The 21,543-nt window shown below is 43.2% G+C and overlaps 1 protein-coding gene and 1 non-coding gene across 14 annotated transcripts in view; one reads left to right on the forward strand and one right to left on the reverse strand.

Moving 5' to 3' along the window:
• Aopep (aminopeptidase O) overlaps positions 1–21,543 on the reverse strand; it is a 315,985-nt gene that overhangs the window by 217,210 nt on the left and 77,232 nt on the right. For 12 of the 13 annotated variants that reach the window (XR_015640651.1, XR_015640652.1, NM_001012346.2 and 9 more), the window contains one exon: positions 6,775–6,931. Coding sequence is in view for 10 of the 13 variants with exons in the window: in NM_001012346.2 (NP_001012346.2) it covers positions 6,775–6,931 (157 nt within the window). In the remaining 3 variants the exon portion in view is untranslated. Of the gene's footprint in view, positions 1–1,232; positions 1,340–6,774; positions 6,932–21,543 lie in introns of those variants that run through there. The other variant, XM_087589946.1, reaches the window with a different exon arrangement.
• LOC134482654 (uncharacterized) lies at positions 1,465–5,280 on the forward strand. The gene is made up of 2 exons (XR_015641382.1): positions 1,465–1,714; positions 3,360–5,280. It is a non-coding gene; the product is annotated as an uncharacterized LOC134482654 (transcript).

Consider the following 21,543-nt stretch of genomic DNA (forward strand, 5'->3'; position numbering starts at 1 on the left):
TCCTGGAGTAGGAGTAGGATATGTGACCTGCCCTAGCTCCCCTGATTAGCTGGCCTTTTTGGCCCCCTTATCAAGAAGGATCCTCTGCAGTCTGCTGTTTGGCGTCTGTTAATCAGAGCAGCAGTTGACCTGTTTGGTAAGTGACATGGAAGTATTAGGACACCTGACATTCATGTACTCTCTCAGTTTAATTTGTCGGTGACCAAATCTTTGTCATCATTTCCTTCTGCATGCTCTTCAACTTGTTCCTAGCACACAAGGGCAGAAGAAGAACAGAGCTCACCTTTCCTAGCCCCTAAAGGAGGTTTCTCAGGTTCTTTGTCCCCAGTTCTCCTGTCTGACCCGGCCATGCTCTCTTCTGTTCACAATGGCAGAGACAAATGAAAAGGGATTCCAATTATTCTGAGCAGAAGGGCCCAACCCTACCTAATCTCTTGGTCTTCATCTCCTACAGATCAATGAGCCCTAAGAGTGTAGGTGAACTTCTCCACCATTAAGAACCCACAAACAAAGTCTTCACTGTACCAAAAAAAAAGAGTGTGACTCTGCAAAGCTGCCATAGGCTGGCATCCTCAGGTTCAAGGGCCCCTGTGTTTTGTCTTTTTTTTTTTTTGCTTCTTCAAAAATTACATTTAGTGTATATGTATGACAACAAGGAGTTCATGCAGAGGTCAGAGAATAACTTTTGAGACTTGGCTCTCTTCTTCTAAAATGTGGGTTCTGGGGATTGAATTCAGGCTTTCAGGTCTGACAGCAAGAGTATTTACACTGAACCATCTCCCTGTCCCTGAACTTCTGTTTTTCTGAGGATACTCTCCAGTTAGTATTAATATCTGGGTCATGGTGGTGACTCCAAGTAAGAAGATAGCTCCAAGATACTTCTGAGATTGCTCCATTCTTATATTCAGGTTTTAAATATCTCTAGGAAAGACTCTAAGTCACTTCTCTAGAGATTACACCTGCAACATCTCTAGAAAAGATTCTAAGTCATCTCTCTAGAGATTAGATTTGAAATATCTCTAGGAGAGACTCTAAGTCACCTATTTAAAGATTAGACCTGGTAAAAATGAATACAAGTAGTGTTCCTCAGTAGGTAGGAAAATAAACAAATTATTGTCTAAGCCTCTTTATCCTCATTTATAACCAAAAGTAACAGAGCCAACTGTAGAGAGCGGCGTGGCGAAACAAAGATGGCGCGGACATCCAGCCTTGTCTGGATGTCAACAACTTACTGCGCATGTGCAGGCTTGTCCCCTTGCTAGGGCTCCCTCTAGTGGTGAACAGCAGTACTGCACATGTGCGGTTTATGCACCAGGTGTCAGTTGACCGTTAATATGCTAATGAGGTGATTCATTCTCCGCCAATCCCTGGAGGACAAGTAGTGGGGTGATCCATGCCCCACCAATCCCTGAGAGATAATTAGCATACTGTTGTCTATATAAGTCGAGCGATTTTGCTGCTCGGGGTCCCTGTTCAAGAGAGCTGTAACACTAAGAGAGCTGTAACACTAAGAAGAACTGTAACACTAAGAAGAGCTGTAACACAGTAAAGGCTTGCTCGCAGAAGAATCCTGTTGCCGCGCGTCGTTCTTGCTGGCGGGACATTGGGCGCGCGACAAGTGGTGGCCGAAACCCGGGAACCAACATTGCCGGTGCCGAGGGGACCCTTCAGTGTGCTGAAGAGGATTCAGAACTGTGAGAAGGTAAATTAAAAGGTAAGCTTCGAGAGGCATGCCCCTTTTTGGAATAGAGCATGTCAGAAACAGAGCAGAGTGAGAAATTAGGCTTCGAGAGGCATGCCCCTTTTTGGATTTAAGAGAGCATGTCAGAAACGGAGCAGAGTGAGAAATTAGGAGCGCGCAAAAAGAAAAAGGTTACTAAAACAAAAGTGAAAGAGATACAAAAGGGGGAAGAAACGCTGCCAGAGGAAAAAATAGGTATGCCCCGGAGGACGAAGTACAAGTCATCCGGAGAGGATACTTTGTATCCATTAAAAGAATTAGAAGCCTTAGAACTGGCTGGCAGTGACTCTGAGCAAGAGTTGTCAGAGTCCAAGGAGGAGGAATTAGAGGAAGAGGCAGCCATATATGAGGAAGAAAGATATGGGCCTAGGTGGAGAGCCACTGTGAAGAAACCTAAAGTTATGGATCCTTTGTGGGCAAGGCTGGTAATTTTGTTTCTTTTTTTCTTTGTGTGGGATAGAGAAGCCACAGGCAGCAAGCTTAAGCCCGGACCAAAACCTCTTTGGCAAATGGTCCCTGCCTGCTTAGAGGATAAACAATGTGAGGAAGCTGTTAGGACAGGTCAGAGGGTCCTTGCAGAACAACAAGAAAGTATGTCAGAGGGAGAAAAGGTCTCAAAAGAAAAAAAGAAAAGAAAAGGAGATAAAAGGAACAGAGAGAAGGCAAAGATAAAAAATGGGGTCAGTGCAGCTTTTGTTGTGGCTCAAGTTGAGGTTATTGCTAGGTATGTGATTAGGCTCTGGAAACCTCACAGAGTCATACTGATCAGATTTGATAGAGGTAGACCGCCTGAAAATTTATTCAGGAGAATCAAACAAAAAGATAAACTTGAGTGTGCCTACTTGGATTCCTGATCTCAAGGAGATTTAGCAAGTGACAAGGTGCTTCTCTTAAAAAAGCAGTTTCAATCAGCCCTTGGAGCCTTGCACCTGTAGCTAAGATATGTGTAGCCACTTCAATTTTGTTTTCTGATTGGTTTTAAATGTATAAATATTCTCTACATGCCTTGGTTATGGACTATTGGCTTTTAAGTTATTGGATATGGTTTAAAAAATGTAACATTGATAACAGAAAGTTGACATAAAACTGGTAAAATTTAAAATATGCTCATGTTTCTGTTGATACCTGTTCCGGTATTATACACGCTACTCTGATGACTGGTGAAAAGACTCGTAATGCCATTAGCCATTGCTTAGAGGCATGGGCAGCCAGGGGAAAGCCTGATAGTCTCAAGACAGACAACAGGCCTGCCTACACTGCAAAGTCCTTTCAGGCATTTTGCCAGACAATGCAGGTCAAACATACTACAGGATTGCCATACAATCCCCAAGGTCAAGGAATTGTGGAAAGGGTACATCATACCTTAAAAGAGCTTATACAAAAACAAAAAGAGGGAATTGCCAGCAGCCGAACACCAAAAGAACAACTTTCTTTAGCTCTTTTTACTCTAAATTTCTTAATTTTGGATGTGCATGGCCGCTCTGCCACGGATCGCCATGCTGCTACTACACCTATAACTAATGTAGAAGTAAAGTGGAAGGATGTCTTAACTGATGAATGGCGTGGCCCAGATCCCGTGATTTCGAGATCTAGGGGAGTGATTTGTGTTTTTCCGCAGAATCAAGAAAATCCAATTTGGGTACCTGAGCGTTTGACTCGAAAATTGCCTTCTGCTCTTCCTGAAGATGAGACTACGAACCCTACTATTACTACTGGGAATGGTAATACAGGTTAATTCGCTCACTCTGTGGGCTATTGCCAGATCCTGGCCAGTACCCATGCCAGTTCATAGCAATTCTACTGTTTTGAGAATAAGACTGGCAAGCATAATCTCTGGCCTTGGTTTCAATGGGTGCTGTCCAATGAGCAAGGGGCATATACATCCCTGACCCCCTTTGATAGGTTGATGGGAGAGAACTTCGTGCTGTATAATGTTTCAGCTACCAGAAAAAGGTGATACCAGGTTGATCAATATTCAATATAATAACCTCTTGGCAAATAATACTGCCACTAGTACTTCAGTATGTGCTAGATCACATTTTTTCTGATAAGCACTAATGTAAGCAGTGGTGCTTTAAATTGTAACAGCTCTGATGTAGTCTGCTATTTAGCTGAATGCTGGGATGGCACCAATGACACTGCAGTGATGGTTAAGATTCCCTCCTTTGTGCCAATCCCAGTGGAGGCAAACCCAGATAGCTTTCCTATTCTTAATTTGCTGAGAGACAAAAGAAATTTTGGAATTACGGCAGCCATAATTTCAGCCATTGTGCTGTCTGCTTCCGCAGCTACCACAGCTGCAATCGCTATGACCAATCAAATACAGACGGCTGAGACTGTCAATCAGATTGTAGAAAGAACTGCAGTGGCGCTAGAGATACAAGAAGAATTTAATACCCATTTGGCATCTGGCCTTCTATTAGCCAATCAAGGGATAGATTTAGTTCAAGAACAAATTGAAGCACTGTATCATATGACACAGCTGTCTTGTGTTTCCTCCCTTAGAGGTTTATGCATTATTCCTTTGCGAGCTAACTTTTCTCAGCATTTTCAACAGAGCAAAGAAATCTCGAATTATCTGAAAGGAAACTGGTCCATGAAAGCAGAGCAACTATCAAGACAATTGCTGATGCAGATTGCTGTCCTCAACAGCACTAGGCTGGACCCCATCACAGTTGAAGACTTTACCTCATAGATTACCAATGCTTTCTCCCTTTTCAAGGAGTGGGCGGGCATGTTTGTCCCGGGGAGCTATTGTCCTCCTGGGATGCGGAGTAGGTCTCTGGCTTATTGGCCGTTTAAAAAGAGAACATGCCAGACACAAAGTGGTTGTTTACCAGGCTATGACCACCATTAAAAAGGGTGCTTCTCCCAACATATGGCTGGCCTCTTTAAAAGATCAAGAGTTCGCCCTAGATCATTTTTGTCACAGTCATGTGGATCATTGTATCCAGGGACGGGCAACTTTCCTCGAGCTCGGACCAACCCAAGACACGGGGCCCGGTGGCGATAGGGTAACTCTATGACGGGTAAGGCCGAGTTTGAATGAGAACGACCTAAGACAGGAGCAATGACAAGATTGACGTGACACCCAGATCTAGACCAGTCATTTTATTAAACAAAAAAGGGGGAGATGTAGAGAGCAGCGCAGCGAAACAAAGATGGCGCCGACATCCAGCCTTGTCTGGATGTCGACAACTTACTGCGCATGTGCAGGCTTGTCCCCTTGCTAGGGCTCCCTCTAGTGGTGAACAGCGGTACTGCACATGTGCGGTTTATGCACCAGGTGTCAGTTGACTGTCAATATGCTAATGAGGTGATTCATTCTCCGCCAATCCCTGGAGGACAAGTAGTGGGGTGATCCATGCCCCACCAATCCCTGAGAGATAATTAGCATACTGTTGTCTATATAAGTCGAGCGATTTTGCTGCTCGGGGTCCCTGTTCAAGAGAGCTGTAACACTAAGAGAGCTGTAACACTGAGAAGAGCTGTAACACTAAGAAGAGCTGTAACAAAGTAAAGGCTTGCTCGCAGAAGAATCCTGTTGCCATGCGTCGTTCTTGCTGGCGGGACATTGGGCGCGCGACAGCCAACACACCTTATAGGTCTCTCCTCAGGACTAAATGAACCCCAGACACTGCCTGCTGACAACCAGTAGCTTCTGTGTGGGTTCAGGATCAGCTAGGACATACAACAGTCACAAACTTTGTAGCATATCTATCAGTGCTCTACCACAAGAAGGTTCATTTCTTCCTCATACCAAGTCAAAGTTACTCTTTAGGACTGCTGCCTTCCTCATTCAGAAATTTGAGCCATTTATAACTACAGAATGAGGCCTACCATGTAGATCCAGAGCAAGGGAAGGGAATACTAGAGAGTGTCACTTACAGTTAAATATTCCCACATGAAAGCAGTGTGTGTATCACTTCTGTCCACAATTCCCCTCTTCCCTTTCCAGGATACAAGTAAAAGTTATTAATCTTTCTGGAACTATACAGTGTAGAACCCTTAGGATAGACACTCCAAAACTGACATGTTACTAAGAAAAAGTGGACATTAGCTCTATGCTGCCAAGATAACATAATGTAGGCAGTAAATGTGCCTGTCAGAGAAGAAACCACATGGCATCAGTTCCTGAGGACACTGCCATAGTCTCCGTGGTGAGAATACAAGCAACATAGCAAAGAAAGACCAGTTTGGACTGCTAACTTAGTCGGCTTCTTTTTCTCGTAGCGTGCTGGCTAGAACTTTCAGTGTATTCAAAGTTCTATCTAACTTCTTTCCTCTCTGCCTCTTAAGTGTAGGAGACAAGGCCATCATGCCTGTTTATGTGGTGCTGGGGATGGAATCCAGGGCTTCATGCTTGCTAAGTAAGGACTCTACCAACAAAGCCCTGTCACTCAGTCTTATTTCAAAGATCAAATAAACATCTGGACCATTCTTCTAGATTCTTTATGCAATAGTCTATGTCAATGTCTAAAAACCTAAAGCTGATTTTCTCTCCATTGAAAAAGCAGAGAAAGAAGTTAACAGGCCTTGACTCAGCAGGACTCCCTTAACCCAAGAACTGTGTGAGTTTTCTTGTTGCTGGGGCTCCCTGAGGCCACTGAGCACCACTGAAGAGGTTGCCCACAACATACTACTAACAGCCATCACTGGGCCAGAATACTCAGTGCCCTCCGCAGGTCAACTGGACGAATCTTTCACTGCATCTTTCTTTGAGTGTGCACCTGCACTTCATTAAGCCAATTTTTTGACTAGACACTATGACCAACTTCTAAAGGGTAGGAGGGAGACAGTTCAATCTGAAGCTTTTTAATTTAAGCAAGCATGTAGAAATGCTTCTCCTGACATCACAGAAGATTTCACATCCACCTGCTTTCTTCTCTTTTCTCATGAGCCCATATTTCTTTTTCCCAACCTTCTTTTTCCCAGTAGGCCTTTTGGTGCTTTGACAAGGTCCAAACTGGCACAGGTTCTCAGCAGAAATGACACAGCCTTAGAGTGAAGTCAGCTAATTCCCAAACACAAACCTGAAGTCAGCGTCTGATGGTCGGAGGGGGAGGGTGTGCTCAGTCAGATCATCTAATGGGGATGTCTTGGGCTTCATTTCTGTCCAGCATCCCACTGCAATTGTGAAGGTAGAGGCAGGCATTGGCATGGTCACATAGTAATGCCAGCTCATGTATCCTGTAAACAGAGAGCAACTGTCATGAGGCACTGTGTGGTTCTGGATCCTACTCAATTGTAGTTCTTCTCTCACAGAGTCTGTAGGACAAACTGACAATGCCTCATCTTTGACACAGGTCATGCCACCTGAAACAGAATGACTTCAGGCCTTAGGAAAAGTACAAGAAAGATGCTAGTTTGAAGGCAACCAAGGAGTTCTGGATCTCTTCTAGCGATCAGATTGAAGCCATTCGCAAGGCTAACTGTACAAGGTGGTGCTGAAGTGGCCACTTAGCCACAAACACAGAAGGGCTCTGGCCTTGGGCTGCCACAGATACAAGAACACACCCTCCTCTTCTCCTTGCCCGGCATGAAAAAGAAAAAACAGCTGATATTTGATGAAAGATGAATAAATGAGGAATGATCACTTCTGTGTTGTAATCTAACTATTTCTTAAAATTTAATTAAAGTCATTCTAAGATGGATACAGTAGGAAAGCATGAAATTATGGAAAGGAAGTGCCTAGGTTTGGTCCTGACTTTTCAACCAGTTAGCTGTAAAATGTGGATCTTACCCACATCCTTCTATTTAGTTGATCACCCTCTCCTCCTTGAGCTTATGCAAATTAAAAGTAGAGAGTTCTTGGTACCAAGGATTCCCACCCCAGTTCAGAATGTATTCTCTACTTGGTCCAGACACTAGAGAAGGCTTATAAGTGATTGATAACTTATAATCTTAAGTCTCTCTTACTTAAAAGATGAGGAAGTAAACTTCCTGTTTCCGAAATCTGATCACATCTTCTAATTTAGTATGATTCTTTTTTTTTCCCATTTTTTTCTTTTATTGGTTTACGTTTTAAATGTTGTCCTCTTTCCTGGTTTCCCCTCCAGAGACCTGCTATCCCACCCCCACTGCCTGCTTCTATGAGGGCGCTCCCTCGCTCACCCACCAACTCCTTCCCACCTCCCTGCCCTGACATTCCCCTACACTGGGTCATCTAGCATTGACACAATCAAGGGCCTCTCCTCTCATTGATGCCATCCTCTGCTACATATGCGACTGGAGACTGATAGGTTCATCCCTGTGTACTCTTGGGATAGTGGTTTAGTCCCTGGGAGCTCGGGGTTTGGGTGGGGAGGTGTCTGGTTAGTTGATATCAGTGTCCTTCTTATGGGGTTGCAAACCCCTTCAGTTCCATCAGCCCATTCTCAGTTCAATGGTTGGCTGCAAGCATCTGCCTCTGTATTTGTCAGTCTTTGGCAGAGCCTCTCAGGAGACAGTTATATCAGGCTCCTGTCAGCATGAACTTCTTGGTATCAACAATATTGTCTGGGTTTGGTGTCTGTATATGGGATAGATTCCCAGGTGGGGCAGTATCTGGATGGCCTTTCCTTCAGTCTCTGCTCCACACTTTGTCTCCATATTTCCTCCTGTGAGTATTTTTGTTCCCCCTTCTAAGAAGGTCTGAAACATCCACACTTTGATTTTCCTTCAACTTGAGCTTCATGTGGTCTGTGGATTGTATCTTGGACAATTCGAGCTTTTGGGCTAATAACCACTTATCAGTGAGTACATACCATGTGTGTTCTTTTGTGACTGGGTTTCCTCACTCAGGATGATATTTTCTAGTCCCATCCATTTGCCTATGAATTTCATAAAGTCACTGTTTTTGATAGCAGAGTAGTACTCTATTGTGTAAATGTACTACCTTTTCTGTATCCATTCCTCTGTTGAAGGGCATCTGGGTTCTTTCCAGCTTCTGCTATTATAAATAAGGCTGCTATGAACATAGTGGAGCATGTGTCCTTGATCTATGTTGGAGCATCTTTTGGGTATATGCCCATATTATCCAGGCATCTGCTATAAATGGATAGTTCATAGAGTCAGGCATGGTAGTGAGTAATCCTTGGCTATATGAAAAGCTTAGCTAGTTTGAAAATAGCCTGGGACTCATGAGACTTCATCTCAGAGTCTCTCGTCTGTCTGTCTGTCTGTCTGTCTGTCTGTCTGTCTGTCTCTCTCTCTCTCTCTCTCTCTCTCTCTCTCTCTCTGTGTGTGTGTGTGTGTGTGTCTAGTGCCAACAGAGGTCAGAAGATGGTGTCAAATCCTTTGGAACTGCAGTTTCAGATGTTTTAGAGCCACCATGTGGGTGCCTGGAATCAAACTCAGGTCCTCTGCAAGAGCAACAAGTGCTCTTAACCACTGAGCCATCTCTCCAGTTCCTTACACAATTGTTTTTTAAAAGCTTTGACATAAAAAGAAAAAAGAAAAGAAAAGAAACCCAGATCTAAATCCAAGGGCTAGGGTTAGTTACAACCTACAGTATTCTTTTGATGACTTATTTTATTATGGATAACTGGAGGTTTGCTTTAAAAAACAAAACAAAACAAAACTAAACCCTATGGGATGTAGAATGGTGCTAAGAATGCTTGCCTCACATACATACATCTATAATCTGTGCTCTTGAGAGATAGAGGCAGGGAGACTAGAAATACAAGCTTGTCCTTGGCTACATACTGAGGTCAGACCAGCCTGGGCTACATAAGAAGAGCAGCCTTACAGAGGCTTTAAATCAGAGGCCTGACGACACAGAAGCTGGAGATCAGCTGTGGTGAGGCTGACTCATTTGTGCACTTTGAACTGCCAGTCTATTTCTTAAACTTCTCTTCCCCAAATCTTAACCAACCAAGGAGCTTCATGGCACTTGTAGAAAGCCTAGGGTTCAAGGCTGAGAGAACCAAGTAAGTATAAAATATACCTGGAGGACAGTGAGCACCCTTAAGATGTTAACACCACCAGACTAAAAAAAAAGCCCCCAAACCTCAGAATTAAGAGAACATGTTTGAAAGCACATCATTAGTATAGAAAAGCTTGATGGGAAAAAAAGAAAGACTCAATAAAGGGATGAGAGAAAATTCTGAGGTGAAAATATCTCCCAGAGAGTCAAGGAAAATGTCAAATCAAGCCAAGCCAAAACAAAACAAAACAACAAAAATAAGGGAGAAGGAAAGTGCAGTTGAGAGGCCCAACACCGATGTACTAGAATTCCTCCAGAACATGGCAGAGATCGGAGGAGAGGACTGTCACCTTACAACTCAGGGTATTACCCCAAAAGGGGACATGGGACTCTAGACAGAAAGGACACAAAGTACCTGATGCGCAGAGTAAGCTACTCGTATCAAGAGTAGAAACTGAAGCTGAGAGTAAAAGACAAGATCCTACATCTTCAGATACATAGAGCTTAAAAACATCCGCCTCTTACACACCCATATTCTTTGGAAGCTACTAGACTACAGACGTATGCTTCCAAAGAGGCCAGAGAAAAGTGAGAATGCCTGTAGCCCACATGCCCACAGAAGCCAACTAAGGACCCAGGGAGAGCCCTTCAGGAGAATAGGAGACCAGGAGGCCAGGGCTGAGAAATACATAGAAATCCAAGAAAACAGTGTGGGGAGACAACAAAGTACCATGATTAACTCAAGGTAGAAGAACACAGAAATGCTACAGCCACAGCTTTCATATACAAGGCTATGACTCCTCACGCACTCTTCAAACTTGAAGTATTGATACAACTTGTATAATGTGACCTACAAGGAGAAGATAGGACTCTGGGAAGGCCCAGCTCTGAATAACCACACACCTTATCAGTGGTGCAAGGTGGAAAACACCAAGGCCAGGTAAGAGTTAGAAGTAATTATTTTATTAATTTTTGCCCATAGATGAGTGTTCAGACACTGTGCTATATTCTCAGCCTTCTTTTTGCTTTTTATTTTGAGACAGAATATCAGTAAGTACTGAGGCTGGCCTTGAGCTAGAGTTCTTTCTGCCTCAGGTTCCAAAATAGTTGGGTTATAGGTATGTGCTGGAAGGCCTACATTAAAGTGTTTACTTCTTTATTTATTGCCATTTATTTATTTCAGGGGGTATAATGAGGAAAAAAAAGGTGACTGTTCTTTGGGAAGAGAGTATAATATAAGCAGCAATTATTTGGCACTTAAATAATGTATTTTAATGTAAAACAAAATTAAATCATCAAAAAATAATCTCTTCCTGTCTCCATCTGCGTCCAGAGTTAAAACTGCCCTACAGCCCTCCGTAGGAGCCCTCTCTCTTGTCTGGAGAGAACTGGTCTCCCAGGAGTGCTCTCGCTCCTAAGATGACAGGTACACAGGCCCACAGGAAGGACAAGTTCCAGTCAGAGAGAGCAAGACCAGCTAACACCAGAAATATCTAGATATTGAGAGGCAAGTACAAGAACCTAAGCAACAGAAACCAAGGGCACTTGGCATCATCAGAACCCAATTCTCCCACCACAGCAAGTCCTGGATACCCCAACACACCAGAAAAGCAAGATTTGGACTTAAAATCACATCTTATGATGATGATAAAGGACTTGAAGAAGGACATAAATAACTCCCTTAAAGAAATACAGGAGAACACAGGCTAAGAGGTAGAAGCCCTTAAAGAGGAAACACAAAATATCCCTTAAAGAATTACAGGAAAAAAAAAAAACCAAACAGGTAAAGGAATTGAACAAAACCACCCAGGATCTAAAAATGGAAATAGAAACAATAAAGAAAGCACAAAGGGAGACAACCCAGGAGATAGAAAACCAAGGAAAGTGATCAGGAGTCATAGACGGAAGCATCGCCAACAGAATACAAGAGATAGAAGAGAAAATCTCAGGGGCAGAAGATACCATAGAAAACATCGACACAACCATCAAAGATAATATAAAATGCAAAAAGCTCCTAACCCAAAACATGCAGGAAGTCCAGGACACAATAAGACCAAACCTAAGGATAATAGGTATAGAAGAGAGTAAAGATTCCCAACTTAAAGGGCCAGTAAATACCTTTCACAAAATTATAGAAGAAAACTTCCCTAACCTAAAGAAAGAGATGCTCATGAACATACAAGAAGCCTACAGAACTCCAAATAGGTTGGACCAGAAGAGAAACTCCTCCCATCACATAATAGTCAAAACACCAAATACACAAAACAAAGAAAGAATATTAAAAGCAGTAAGGGAAAAAGGTCAAGTAACATATAAAGGCAGACCTAATAGAATTACACAGGACTTCTCAACAGAGACTATGAAAGCTAGAACATCCTGGGCAAATGTAATACAGACCCTAAGAGAACACAAATGCCAGCCCAGGTTACTGTATCCTGCAAAACTCTCAATTAACATAGATGGAGAAACCAAGATATTCCATGACAAAACCAAATTTACATAATATCTTTCCACAAATCCAGCCCTACAAAGGATAATAGATGGAAAACTCCAACACAAGGAGGGAAAACTAAACCCTAGATATAGCAAAAAAATTAATCTTTCTTTCAATAAACCAAAAAAAAAAGCCACAAAACATAATTTCACATCTAACTACAAAAATAACAGGAAACAATAACTATTCCTTAATATCTCTTAATATCAATGGACTCAATTCCCCAATAAAAAGACAGACTAACAGACTGGATACATAAACAAGACCCAGCATTTTGCTGCATACAGGAAATGCACCTCAGTGACAAAGACAGATACTACCTCAGAGGAAAAGACTGGGAAAAACTTTTCCAAGCAAGTGGTTCAAGAAACAAGATGGAGTAGGCATTCCACCAGAGGACTTCTAGAGCTGATAAACAACTTCAGCAAAGTGGCTGGATATAAAATTAACTCAAATCAGTAGCCTTCCTTCCTCTACTCAAATGATAAACAGGCTGAGAAAGGAATTAGGGAAATGACACCCTTCACAATAGTCACAAATAATATAAAATACCTTGGTGTGACTCTAACCAAGCAAGTAAAAGAGCTGTATAACAACAACAATAACAGCAACAACAACAACAAAGAGCTGTATGACAAGGACTTCAAGTCTCTGAAGAAAGAAACTGAAGAAGATCTCAGAAGATGGAAATCTCCCATGCTCATAGATTGGCAAGATTAATATAGTAAAATTTGCCATTTTGCCAAAAGCAATCTACAGATTCAATACAATCCCCATCAAAATTCCAACTGAATTCTTCATAGAGATAGAAAGAACAATTTGCAAATTCATTTGGAATAACAAAAAACCCAGGATAGCGAAAAATATTCTCGACAATAAAAGAACTTCTAGTGGAATCACCATCCCTGACCTCAAGCTATATTACAGAGCAATCATAATAATAAAAAAAACTGAATGGTATTGGTACAGAAACAGGCAGGTAGATCAATGGAATAAAACTGAAGACCCAAAAATGAATCCATATACTTATGATCATTTGATCTTTGACAAAGGAGCTAAAATCATCCAGTGGGGGGAAAAAACAGCATGTAGAAGAATTCAAATTGATCCACCTTTTCTCCTTTGTACAAAGCTCAAATCCAAGTGGATCAAGAACCTTCACATAAAACCAAATACACTGTAACTAACAGAAGAGAAAGTGGGGAAGAGCCTTAAACACATAGACACAGGGGAAATTTTCCTGAACAGAACACCAATGGCTTGTGCTCTAAGATCAAGAATGGACAAATGAGACCCCATAAAATTGCAAAGCTTTTATAAGACAAAGGACACTGTCATTAGGACAAAATGGCAACCAACAGCTTGGGAAAAGATCTTTACCAATCCTACATCTGATAGAAGGCTAATATCTAATATACACAAAGAACTTAAGAAGTTAGACTCCAGAGAACCAAATAATACTATTAAAAATGGGGTACAGAGATAAACAAAGAATTCTCAACTGAGGAGTATGGAATGGCCATGAAGCACCTAAAGAAATGTTCAGCATCCTTTGTCATCAGGGAAATGCAAATCAAAACGACCCTGAGATTCCACCTCACATCAGTCAAATGGCTAAGATCAAAAACTCAGGTGACAGCAGATGCTGGCAAGGGTGTGGAGAAAGGAACACGGCTCCATTGTCGGTGGGATTGCAAGCTGATACAGCCACTCTGAAAATCAGTCTGGCAGTTCCTCAGAAAATTGGACATAGCTGAGGACCCAGCTATACCCAAAAGATGCTCCAACATAGAACAAGGATGGCATGCTCCACTATGTTCATAGCAGCCTTATTTATAATAGCCAGAGGCTGGAAAGAACCCAGATGCCCTTCGACAGATGAATTGATACAGAAAAGGGGGTACATTTACACACTGGAGTACTACTCAGCTATCAAAAACAATGACTTCATGAAATCCTTAGGCAAATGGATGGGACTAGAAAATATCATCCTGAGTGAGGTAAGCCAATCATAAAAGAACACACATGGTATGCACTCACTGATAAGTAGTTATTAGCCCAAAAGCTTGGAATATCCAAGATACAATTCACAGATCATAGGAAGCTCAAGAAGAAGGAAGACCAAAATATGGATGGATCAGTCCTTCTTAGAAGGGGTAACAAAATACTCATGGGAGGAAATACAGGGACAAAGTGTGGAGCAGTCATTGAAGGAAAGGCCATCCAGAGACTGCCCCGCCTGGGAATCCATCCCACATGCAGCCACCTAACCCAGTCACTATTGCTGATGCCAAGAAGCGCTTGCTATAGGAGCCTTATAGGGATGTCTCCCGAGAGGCTCTGCCAGAGCCTTACTGATACAGATGAGGATGCTTGCAGCCAACCATTGGACTCAGCACAGGGATCCCAATGGAGGAGTTAGAGAAAAAAAACTGCAGGAGCTGAAGGGATTTGAAACCCCATAGGAAGAACAACAATATCAACCAACCAGACTCCCCAGAGCTCCCAGGGACTAAACCACCAACCAAAGAGTACACATGGGGGTGGGGGAACCCATGGCTCCAGCTGCATATGTAGCAGAGGATAGCATTGTCTGGCATCAATAGGTGAAGCCCTTGGTCCTGTGAAGACTCATTTCCTCAGAGTAGAGGAATGCCAGGTGGGAGTGGGTAGTGGGAGGAAGAACATCCTCATAGAAGCAGGGGGAGGGGGAAGAGAGAGGGGGGGAACCGGGAAAGGGGATAAGATTTAAAATGTAAATACAAAAACCATCCAGGAAAAAAAATTAAAAAGAAATTTAAAAAAACTATAAAAAATAGCAATCTCTCCTTTTCTTTTGCCTGGCCCTAACCCCATGGCTACTATTGTCTTAACTGAGCTTGCAAAGGAGAGTCCCACACCCAGAAAGAGGATGTCTTTCAGTCTTGAGATACTGATAAATGATAAAATACAACTCAAGTGGGAAGGAGGATTTAGAATGAGGAGTAGGCAGGAAAATCGAAATGCTGTGCCCACCAAGCCTCTCTGCCAGTGCTCAGCATCGACCTTTGACCTGCTCCTTTACTATCTGTCTAGTTTGAGAGACGCCTGGGTGGTCAGGTACTGGAACCACTTCTAAGGTCACCAAGAACTAGAGGGCCAATCACATGATACTTCACCTAGCACTCAAGGTGAGGTGTCGACGGCATTACAGGACACAAGGCGACAGCAATAGGAGGAGTATGTAGAGAAAGTTAGCAGCTACAACACTATGCATCTCAGGTGAGACAGTGAAAGCCACAGAGAGCCTGCTGAAGTCCAGCAGAGACAGCTGAAGCCACCACTGCTTCCTCAAGGTCTTCTCTGAAGTTAAAACAATAGAAAGAATGGTTTATTTGTTTTTTAATGTATTGAAAATCACATTAATTTTTTATTTTATTACTTTGGGGACAATAGGAGCATAGTGAACATTGTCCCACACGACAACAAGTGCCACGAAGACATCAGAATCTGAGCGTCTGTCTGGACGTCTGCACTTGCATTTGTGTCTCAAGAACGGCAGACAGTTTCCTGTTGCACAGCCATGAAGGCTCTGCATTTTCTCTTTTGGAGAGCTTGCTTGGGAGAGACTCTTTCACACCTCAGGCTTTTAAAACAAAACGTTTGGTCGCCCAAGGGAGCATCACAGGGCACACAGACTGCTTGGCCCTCAGGGATCTAGCTCCAAAGGCCTTGGATGATTCATAGAACTCTTAGAAAGCAGCTTCTCAAGAACCTCTGTCTGCATCTTGTTCGAGCCAGCCTTGGGCTGTGGGGGAACTTCCTGTGTCCTGGAAAGGTCTTTTAATTTGGACCATGAGGGCATTTCCAGAATTCTCTCCAGGAATCAAAAGCTCTTCTGTGTTGTTCTTGGGCAGTGCACTGTGAGCCTTGCAGAATCTACCTACACCCAGGGCAGTGCTGCGTGGGCAGCAGGCAGGGCGTATATTCGGAGAGCCTGCCATTTGCACGCAGCCTTCCTTGTAGACAGAATTGGTGAGGGTTTCTTGCTTTCTGTTTTGTTTATTTATTTATTTTATGTATGTGAGTACACTGTTGCTGTCTTCAGACACACCAGCAGAAGAGGACACCATTACAGACAGTTTTGAGCCACCACGTGGTTGCCGGGGATTGAACTCAGAACCTCTGCAAGAGCACTTAGTGCTCTTAACCGCTGAGCCATCTCCCCAGCCACCCAGGGTTTATTTCTTTGCAGTAAACCACGAGTCAGTGCTGGCTCTGGACACTTAGGGTCCAGTTCCTGCTCAGTACCTGCTAGCTAGAGTATGTTAGTATCTCTGGATACCTCACATGTACTAGAGGGACAATCATCATGCCTGCCTCACAGAACCATGTGAGGAATAAAGTGGGTAAGCAGTAGAAGTCATGAGGCACAGTGCTACCACAGCATTTGTCCCTGTCATTGTCACTGGGCTGTCATCATCTGAGCCACTCTGCTCTGCAGCTGCCTCCCCTGGCCGGCCACTCAGGATGACTTTTCTGGAGGCAGAAGCAGGATGTTTGAAGGTATGGCTGCCACATGTGCCCTGAAACCATGACCTGATGAGGCCCATGTTTGGGGTTTAAGGTTGAACGGCATTCAAACGCAGTGCACACAAAGTGGTCCATTTAAAGGAGAGTGACAGCCCAAAGGGGGCATCCTGCATGACTTCATATAGAATGGGCCATTTGGAGACTATTTAAATGCTGTTTACTTTCAGTGAGCTGCCCTCCACGAAATAGACAGTGAATGCCTTCATTTTCCTTTTTATTCGATTCGCTTGTACCCAACCCCCTCACAGGACCAGCTGCAAAACAAAGAAAACACACTGTACTTACATTAGCCCAAAGTTTTTCCTCTGTAGAAGCCAGAAGCCTGTCATTCTCCTGGATGACTTCATAGCCAGGCCTGGACTCATTAACAAGGCAGCAGAAATGGGGGCTGTGGAGATGCCCGACATTAATGGTGCTCCCTTTCTCTGGTTCACCCTCCCGTTTATACAGCTTCTATAACTGTGGGTTTATGAGCCCTCCTCAAACAGAGACCAGAACTCTTTACACTGTTTAACCCTGTACCATTTCTTAAGTTAGAACATATTGGAGGCTTATTTCAATAATCTCACAAGGCTGCTGTGCCATGAGACATCTGTCTTACAAGCATGACAGCAGCTAAAATAAGACCTAAATAAACATTATCATCTTCAAAACAGGACTGAAAATTTCCTTAGAGACAACTGGATTTTGAAAGAATAACAGGACGTGAAAGGGGTTGATTTTCAAATCAAAAGAGATGATCTAAAAGGTTGGTTTTGGCTTCAGATGCATCTCAGCTATGAGTACTCATGTAACTGCACAGAGCTCTGGGTTTAATGCCCATCACACTAAATACGTCACAGTAAGAATTTACTTCTGAAAGTAAGTACACCATGACCTAGGCATGCTAACTAACACCATCACTCCAGTCACTGTTTCATTCACTGCTCTGAAAACTGTCACAGACCAGATCTGGGCACTCTCCTCATAAGGACAGAGTAAAGTACCAGTGAGGAGAGGCAAAGTCAGCCTCGGCTTGGTGGGTAAGAGCAGGGGAGTAGGGGATGTGAGTGTGACTCTGTATCTTACACTTGTGAAAACGTCACTATTTTGAGACAGGCATTTTTATAAAATGAAAAAATTAGAAAAATCAAAGTCCTGAAGTCACATTTTGGTTGTACAAATTAGCAATAATAAGCTAATGTGGTATATGGGTAGTCAAGTCCTGCATACCTGGCACATCACTGAAACTCCAAAGGCAGCTACCACCACAGGCAACCCTACTTCTGCACAGGCAAGAATGCCTGATATTTAAAGAGTTAGTGGCAAAATGTTGTTGTTAAGTTGGCGGAGTTCTTGCCTTGCATATAGGAAAACTAAATTGGTTAAATCCCCAGCACCACTTAAACAGCGCCTGAAAGGCAATGGCAGGACACAAATTCAAGATCATGATTGGCTGCATAGCAAGCTTGAGGCTAGCTTGATCAACGTGAGATCTTGTCTCAATTAAAAAATAACAACAAGAATAAAAATTAATAAACAAAAAACAGTTTAAGGTCAGCCAGATACATGAGATTTAAAAAAGAAATTGTTGTTTTCTCTGAAAATTTAGAAAGACATGCAAAGTCTTCCTACTGGAAGCACTCATGTAACCTTGGACGCTTTCTGCTGCAGGGTAGACAAACAGAATGAAGCCCTCAGTGATGTCTAATTAGTGTGCTCTCATGTGACATATCATGTTTCTCTCTCCAGATCTAATGTATTTCCTACCTTAAAACTATTTCTCTAGCCACAATCCCTTCTTCAGAACTTCCTGCCCAAACTATTCCATATGGCAGCAATGCTTTGGGAACACCATTACCAATGCAAGCTATATAGGAATGCATGTATTTATGAGTGTGTAACTACAGTATATAAATATGAATATCACAGAAACACGTAAGCACAATGTACACACTGGAAGGGATGCAGGCTCCCCATTTCATTGTTCTTCCCCTCATGGTATCCTTCTCCATCCCCAGGTGCTTCAGCAAACCCCAGCATCCTTTCTGTTCCTACTGAGATGTTGTGTTTACATGACCTACTTTACGAGCTATTGGCACCTATGACACTGCCTTGTCCACATCTGTCTTCCTCACTGTTGTTTGAAGGCTGAAACTGGCATCAGGTGGGCCAGTGCCCACCAGTCTTCCCTAACCAGGCCAGACAATGGCTTCACAGGCCAAGGACACCCTACAAGGTCTCAGGTCTCTCTCTTTGCAGGAAGTATAGCCCTGGACACAGGAGATCGGGAGAGAATAACCTTCAAAGGTAAAAGAGCGCCACCTGCTGAAGTGAGAGGTGCTATGTAGATTGCAAGCATCCCATGGGTTCATGGCTTCCCTAAAGGAAGACTGGCGTGTAGTCTACCAGATCTCCCTGGATGTACATGACTATAATGTAGATGGGTAGCTCCCCTGAAACACAAAGGACATCAGTGGGCTGAACACCACCTCTCCAGATGGTTGGTCAGAAGACAAACATTAATGCCTTGCATGCAATCATTCATGAATGTCTAATCTAAAACAAAATTTTATACCAGTGAGAATGGCGAATAAACCATATGCTGGCAGAAGCACTGTGGTCCAGAAGAAAGAGAAATGCTACCTTCTACATACCTGCTATGTACACTGAGCAGAGAGAGGAGGCAAGCAAGCTAGTGAACAACAGAGCGCAGAGTGAAAGTACAGAACATGTTTGAGACATCATCTGAGTCCATATGAGCAACACACAAGCGAAACACAGCCCTGGCTTGAGGGCAGCCGTGTCCTGGAAATGAGGGACATGTTTACTAGGAAGTACACTCTCAAAGCATGCCCAGCCCACTTCTTCATAGCATCTGCGTGCACTATCGAGGTTCTAGTTCCAAAACTAGGACACTCCTCTACTTTTCCTTTTAGTGGGAAAATACTTAATCATAACCACCCCAGTGCCTTTTAGTTTACAATCTTCTCACATGGAGAGAATGTGCAGCATTCTCAACACTGCTGTTTATTTTGAGCCATCAAAAGGGGGGTGGGGTGGGGTGAGGGAGGGTCCGGCTTTTAGTCTGGGAGAGTCCGGCCCCTTAACCATTTTTCCTGGAATTTCCCAGTCATGAAGAAGAGAATGTCTGAGAGCTAGCATATTACACAGTTCAGATAGAGAGTAGCATTTTGCCTAAAATAAAGTATCATTTACACTCCTTACTTTTGAAAAAAAAAAAAGGGGGAGTGGAGGTGGTCAGGGGGCAAAGATCTTAGAAAAAGAATTTGAGGAAGTAGGAATATGCCAAATTAGATTTATAAAAATGAAACCAGGGGACTGGAGAGAAGGCTCAGAAGTTAAGAGCACACACTGCTCTTGGGGATGCCAAGCTTGGTTCCCAGCACCCACATCCAGGGCCTCACAATCACCTACTCCAGCTCCAGCTCCAGAGGACCTGATGCCCTCTTCTGGCCTCTGCTAGCACTGCATTCAAGGAAACAACGTAACAATGAAATCTTCAAGAAAGAAACAAAATTACTGGAGGAAAGTGATAGCATATTGATTTTCTTCTTCTTCTTAACATGTACTGATAGAAACCAGCAACGGGGAAAGCAATGAACATGGAATTGCCTCTGTCATCACCTACATGGTTTTAAATACCTCTGCCAGGAGCGGCTTCTGTCTGGCTTCCTAGGCCATTTCTGAGTCCTGCTAAACACAAAGCATAGCAGGTGGAGACAGAGACTGTCATGGCACAAAGGGGAACACCGGTGCCAAAATGACTTCAAGCTGAGGAAGGTGAGTAGGAAAATGAGTTAAACAAGTTCATCTGTGGCCTTTCTAGAAAAAAAAGAATAATGACTACTTAGCTAATAAAATTCTTATGATGCTCATTGCCCAACAGCCCCTTACCATTAGCCTTCTTTTAAAAACACCAGGAGGAATGATTTCCTCATGGAACACAGAGTCAGAGGGCTCTCTTGTGAGTTTTGTTGCTTGCTCAGTGGCTGCTGCCATTGGCTTCCAGGTTGAGCCCGACTCCCAACTTACTGAGAGCCTTCTCAGCAAGACAGCTGGTGTCTGGTAAATGCACTAATGGGGCTGATGGAGTGTCACTGTGATGGGCAGGGACAAGACTGGCTGGGCAGGGCTGTGTTGCTCAAACTTCCAGAGACTGTACACAGCAGAGTCGGAGACCCAGAAAGCAGACCTAGAGGGAACACTGCCATCTCCTACCACCTACCACACACTCCTCTCATCTGAAGCCCACAGACCCAGCAGTAAATGCTGCCCATAATCCATAAAAACCACTCAAGTCCATCCATGGGCTTTAGCAATATGGTTCCCTGCTTGTCCTTTGATAAACTTCAGCTGTGGGGAGAGTTCTTTCTCCTTTTCTACCTCAGTTGGGCTGGTAAATGTTTTGTGATGCTGGCTGGGGTGTAGGGAGTGTGAACAGCAAACCTCAGTGAGCATCTCTTTATGACAACTTTGCCCTCACCTGGAATTCTAAAGAAGAGTAAAGGTCCACAAATGTTCCTGAAAGTGTGAAAATTTTTCTGTGAAAATGTTAAGTTTAATAATTCCTCTGGATTTCATGAGGGTCTAGGTCTCACTGTACAGTCTAGGCTGACCTCAAACTCTTGCTCCTCTTACCCTAGCCTCCCAATTATTTTTATTAATAATAATCTTTAATACACAGACTGGAAAAAGACAACTGGGGTAGAAATCAGAAAACATTTTTGGAAAAGGAGTGGAGAAAAGGTTCTGGTCCTGTGAGCCTTCCTTGTAAACACTCACCTGTGTTTGGACGAAGCCCCAGGCAGCAGTTATAACCCAATAAAA

The sequence above is a fragment of the Rattus norvegicus genome, chromosome 17, assembly GCF_021556685.1.
Source record: "Rattus norvegicus strain SHRSP/BbbUtx chromosome 17, alternate assembly SHRSP_T2T, whole genome shotgun sequence".
Classification (NCBI taxonomy): Eukaryota; Metazoa; Chordata; class Mammalia; order Rodentia; family Muridae; genus Rattus; species Rattus norvegicus.